Genomic DNA, 6,174 nt, shown 5'->3' with positions numbered 1-6,174 from the left:
TCATAGTATTGTTTTTGTTCCAAAATCAGCCTACAATTTGAATTTTAAGTCCCAAACCCACTACCATTGAGTCTATTCCAACTCAGAGCCATCCCCATTGGGTTTCCAAGGCGGTAAGTCTTTATGGAAGTAGATTGCCGGGTCTTCTTTCCAGGGAGTGGCTGATGGGTTTAGAACTTCCAACCTTCTGGTTAGCAGTCAAATGCCTTAGGCACTGTGCCACCAGAGCTCCTTATTTTAAAAGTCCAGATAGATTTAACTACCTTAAGTTTCAAACCCAGTTGCTTTGTCAGCTTTTCTCGATCCCAATTCCCTTTATTTCAGTTAGAAAATTGCATGATCTTCCAGTTCCATTTTCCTTTTTAATACTTTATGTTATAGAGAGCTGGATCTGACCTAGATGTGGGTATTGTAATTTATGTGTACCAGAAAGCAATCTGTAGCTGCCTTGTTGCTGCTGCTGCTGGTGTTGTGTTGGAAAATAAACCAGGATTAGATGATGTACGATCATTTTCCACATCACATGACGCATAGCAATTCAGAAGAAGCATAAAATGAGTCCTGCTGTGCAGCCCCTTAGATACCTTGTTGTTAACTGCTGGTTTCCTTTCCTCCCTCATGTGTCTTCCTCATTACTGTCCATGACTGAAGTGGATCAGCTAGGAGTGGCTCCTTGCAGCGTAAAGTCTGGAATCTGAAGTTGAATTCACGAACACACACAATTTAGAAGACATGGGCTGTAACATTTCTGCTTTACGCGAATATAGGAATACTCGGAAAGGTGAGTGCTGGGAATGTGCCTGTTTCCACGAATGAAAAGCCAGATGTATCCCCTCTGCCTTTTTCATTTATTCTCACTGTTCTTGAGTGGCCCTGTGTGATTTTGTACCATGCATCGTCACTGGAATTGAAGGTCAAATAGTGGGGTAACATAGAAAGTGACCTTTGGAATGTGTAGCTTTGAATTTATGAAGCACTGGTAAGTATTACCTAAGAGATATTTTGTTTGATTTAATTTCAGTTGAAAGTGTACCGATCTAAAGCCTCCATTTCAAATTCAGTGGCAAAGAACAGGAAAGACTGTGTAAATTTATAGCCGTTTATTCAATTCTCTTATAAATACCTGTATCTCTGCCTATGTGACGTTGAGTAGCATCGTTGAGCTTTTATTAGCTTTTATAACTCAATGATCAAATTATTTTTTATACCTATTAAACACAGAACTTCATGAGATTTGCCTAATATTTAAAAATTATTCTAGATGGAATTTGTTCCCCAAAATGTGTATTATTTCTATATCGATGACATGCCTTGGGCTGCTCCTCCCCATATAATTAAGCCAAAACCAAACTCACTGCCATCAAGTTGAATCCGACTCATAGTGACCCCTCCTTGGGTTTCCGAGGCGGTATCACTACAGAAGTAGATTGCCCAGTCTTCCTTCCAAGGAGTGGCTGGTGGATTTCAACCACCACCCTTCTGGTTAGCAGTCAAATGCCTTAGGCACTACGCCAATTAAATACAACCATTGCCGTGGAGTCAGATCCGATTCATAGCGACCTGTCCTTGGGTTTCCGAGGCGGTATCACTACAGAAGTAGATATTTCCTTTGATTACTTTGTACTGGAGGTCTTTCACATAGCTACTGGGATCTAGTTGAAATTCACCTGAGTGTTTAAGGGACCTAATCTCCACAAGCAAATAAAAATACAAATAATAAGCTGGGATAATAATATGAACAATTCACCCTTAAACCCTATTCCTTTGGATTCAAGGCTATCGACGATTTTCCCAATTTCTTTTCCACAGTTTGTTTTTGGAGGTTTACTCAGGCTTAAGGCGAAGTGCTTAGGATGCAGAGTCTTCTACACTAATTAATGTGGGATGTTTCCGTTGGGGAATCAAATGTCGTTCTCCCTCCCAGCTGACTTGTGCTGGTGAGTTAGCAAGCTATTCTCTGAAAGTACCAAAGGACCCCAGAGAAGTACCAACTCTTTCACGTCTTTAAGCACACCAGGAATTAAATCTTTCAAAAACTCTGTGTTAGACTGGGTTCTCTAGAGAAACAAAACCAGTAAAGCTTATGTAGAGAGAGGAAGAGAAATTTATCTTAGGAAAATGGCTCACACACTTACAGAAGCTGGCAAGTCCAAAGTTCTTGGATCAAACGTCAAGCTTTAGGCTTTTCCCAACTCTTGCAGCTACAGGGGCAGAGGATCTCAAGGTTGGCAGGCAGTATAGTGGCTGTTGACTCCAACGAATGACGAATCTAAGATATCCAGGCCGAATGATGGATTGTTCGCTCATGGACAGTCGTAGGCAGCACAACAGAATCCCAATACACAGAAGAATGTCTCTTTTCCCAGGATGTCCGTAAATATACCGGAAGCAAGCCACACCCCTAGGGAAACTCCCTTTCAATGGATTGGCTGCTCAAAACATATTCATCTGATCCCATCATAGGATAACCACATCAAAACTGCTTAAACCACACAGAATTGTGGTCCAGCCAAGTTGACACACAGCTCCAACTATCACAAACTCCAACTGAACTAATTACATAGTATTAATTTGTGGGCAAGGAGCTCTGGGGACGTAGTGCTTAAGGCACGTGACTGCTAACCAGAAGGCTGGCAGTTCAAACCCACCAGCCTCTCCTCAGAGGGAAGGTGGGGCAATACTTACCTGTTTATATCTAGGTTTAAGGAGCCCTGGTGTTGCAGTGGGTAAGTGCTCTGCTGTGAACCTAAAGGTCAGTGGTTTGAGCCCACCAGCCCATGCACGGGAGAGAGATGTAGCAATCTGCTCCCATAAGGATTACAGCCTTGGAAACCCTATGGGGAAGTTCTGCTCTATCTTATAGGGCTGTTATGAGTCAGAATTGCATAGACTCCATGGCAGTAGTATATAGATTTAGCCGCAGTTATTCCAAATAAGCCATATTTCTTAGACTGAAAAAGGAGATCAAACCCAACTTGGAAACGTAAATTCTCTCTGTCTGAAATACTTTCAAACTTTTAAAATGTTGCATGTGAATCAGTATTAGCTTAGATTTATGGATTACTTTTTGAAAATAGCAGCTTTATTGAGATATAATTCACATACCACCTAATTTACCTATTTAAAATATACAATTCAATGGTTTTGAGCATAGTCACAGAGTTCTATAACCATGACCATGATCAGTTTTAGAACATTTTCATCCCTTTGGGTAAAAACCCATTGTGATAGTTGAAGATGTGTCAACTTGGCTGGACTCCAGTTGTGAGTGGTAGTTCCCATGATGGATCACATGACTGCGTCCTAAGCGGCCGGTCAGTCTAGGGGGAGTTTCCCCAGGGGTGTGGCCTACCTGTAATACTATCCCAGGGACAAACTGGAAGAACGGCATTCCGGACTATATACTTCCTGGAGCAAGCAGCTCGCTGCTCGCCGCGGAGGCTTTCGGATTCATTCTTTGTTGGGAACGGCGATCCTGCGTGTCAGTTTGATTCTCCCGGCTCTGCTGCGCTTAAGGGAACCAGACGACTCCGGGCCCCATCTCTCTCCAGAGACGAACTTTGTGACTTGAACTCCTCTGCCGTGCGTGTGAAAGCCAGACGGCCCTGGGCCCCATCCCCCTCCAGAGACGAACTTTTCAGCTTGAACTTGTCGGCTTCTACACGCTTGTGAGCCATTTATCTAAGATAAATTTCTCTCTCTCTCTTTCTCTCTCTATAAATATATATATATATATACTTTGCTGGTTTTTGTGTTTCTCTAGAGAACCCAATCCAACACACCCGTTAAGTGTCACTCCCCTCCCACTACCTCACCAGGCCCTAGACAATCCTTCATCTACTTTCTGTCTCTATGGATTTGCCTGTTTCTTAGAAAAGTCTTACAATATGTGCTCTTTTGTGACTGGCTTCTTCCATTTACCATAATGTTTCTAAGGCTCATCATATGGATCAGTGTGTCATGGGTCAGTACTAAATTCCTTTCTATTGCCGAATAATATTCCATTGCATGGATATAGTACATTTGGTTTATACATTCATCAGTTGAAAGACATTTGGGTTTTTTCTACTTCTTGACTATTACGAGTGATATTCCTATGAACATTTATGTACAAGTTTTCACGTGAGCATATATTTTCAGTTCTCTTGGTTATACCTAGGAGTAGAATTACTGGGTCATATGGCAACTCTCACAAAAGCCCTGGTGGCACAGTAGTTAAGTGCTTGGCTTCTGTGGTGGTTAAGGTTAATGTGTCAACTTGGCTGGGCCTGCTTTTGAGTGGCTGGGCAGCTGGATGTCGTTAACTCCCCATGATGAGACTGATTATCAACTCCATGGTAGAACTACTGTGAGCAGCTGAGTAGCTGCCTTAGGGATGTGGTCTGCTTCTGTATATAAGGAGAAACTTAGAGAAAGGTCTCTGAGCTTTTGGCACATCTGGATTGTACACTTGGCCAAGTCTTCATCTTAGTGGCCTGCCATGCTGTCTGCAGGTCTTGAGACCTTTTCTGGACTTAACTAGTGGCCTGCTGCATGCTTGATATCTTGGGACTGTGCCACTTTACTTGCCTGCCTTGAGTTTGTCAGCCTTAGCAGCCAGCAGCTGCCTGAGTTAAGAGACCCCTTCAGCTCAACTGAGCCAGGAGCATGAGCCAGAGCTGAAGCCCAAGGTTGAGGCGCCTCCTAAACTGTGAGAGAATAAAAGCCATCCACTTGTGGTATTTTCTATTAGATCAGCACTAGAGAACCCAAACAGCTTCTAACTGAAAGCTTGGCAGTTTGAATCCACCAGCCACTCAGCAGAAGAAAGATGTAGCAATCTGTTTCTGTAAAGATTAAAACAATACCAAGCTCAGTGCCATCAATTCAGTTCTGACTCATAGGGACCCCCACTGGGTTTCTGAGGCAATATATCTTTACAGAAGTAGATTGCCCCATATTCCTTCCATGGAGAGGCTGGTGGGTTTGAACCACTAACCTTCTGGTTAGTAGTCAAATGCCTCAGGCACTGCACTGACAGCCTTGGACACCCCATGGGGATATTTATACTCTGTCCCATAGGGTCAGTATGAGTCAGACTCAAAGGCAAGAGGGATTTTTTTTTTAATGGTAACTCTTGACTAAAAGGCACATAACAACAACATGGTAACTCTATGTTTAACATTTTGAGGAACTTCCAAACTGTTTTCCCTAGTGACGGTACCATTTTATATTTCCATCAATAATGTAGGAGTGTTCCAATTTCTCCACATCCCCACCAACACTGATTATTGTCTGCCTTTTTGATTATAGTCATCCCAGTGACTGTGGGGTGCCATCTCACAGTAGTATTGATTTACATTTCCCTAATGACTAATTTCATATTACTTGGTTCCACAATCAACACCAATGGAAGTAGCAGTCAAGAAATCAGATGACATATTGCATTGGGCAAATCTGCAAAAGACCTCTTTAAAGTGTTGAGGAGCAAAGATGACTCTTTGAAGACTAAGGTGCACTGAACCCAAGCCATGGTATTTTCAGTCACGTCATATGCATGTACAAGCTGGACAGTGAATAAGGAAGACTGAAGAAGAGTTGATGCGTTTGAGTTGTGGTGTTGGTGAAGAATACAGAAAGTACCGTGGACTACCAGAAGAACGAACAAATCTGTCCCAGAGGAAGTGCAGCTGGAATATTCCTTGGAAACAAAAATGGCCGGACTTTGTCTCACCTGCTTTGGTCATGTTGTCAGAAGGGACCATTCCCTGGAGAAGGATATCATGTTTGGTAAAGTGGAGGGTCAATGAAAAAGGGGAAGGCCCTCAATGAGGTGGATTGACACAGTGGCTGCAACGATGGGCTCAGGTATAGCAAGGATTGTGAGGCTGGCACAGGAGTAGGCAGTGTTGTGTTCTGTTACACAAAGGGTCGCTATGGGTCAGAACTGACTCGATGGTACCTAACAACAACAACAATGACGACTAATGTTGTTGAGCCATCTTTTCATGTGTTTATTGGCCATTTGTATGTCTTCTTAGTAGAAATGTCTATTCTGATCCTTTGTGCATTTTTTAATTGAGTTATTTATCCTTATATTATTGTGATGTAAGGGTTCTATTTTTTAATTTTATTTTGATTTGGGTGAAGATTTACAGAGTAAATTGACTTTTCATTCAGCAGTTCACATATACT

The 6,174-nt window shown here is 42.4% G+C and overlaps 1 protein-coding gene across 1 annotated transcript in view; it reads left to right on the top strand.

Annotated features, from left to right (window-relative positions):
* Positions 1-732: 732 nt before the first annotated feature.
* The window catches only part of PPEF1 (protein phosphatase with EF-hand domain 1), a 165,496-nt gene continuing 160,054 nt past the window's right edge, over positions 733-6,174 (top strand). Inside the window, exon 1 of the mRNA XM_007958383.1 lies at positions 733-781. Within this exon, the coding sequence (XP_007956574.1) occupies positions 733-781 (49 nt within the window). The remainder of the gene's footprint in view (positions 782-6,174) is intronic.

This window comes from Orycteropus afer, unplaced genomic scaffold (genome assembly GCF_000298275.1).
Source record: "Orycteropus afer afer isolate SDZICR_OR568_19922 unplaced genomic scaffold, OryAfe1.0 scaffold00949, whole genome shotgun sequence".
NCBI lineage: Eukaryota > Metazoa > Chordata > Mammalia > Tubulidentata > Orycteropodidae > Orycteropus > Orycteropus afer.
The sequence above is the reverse complement of the archived record's forward strand: the minus strand, read 5'-3'. Positions and strand labels throughout refer to the sequence as shown.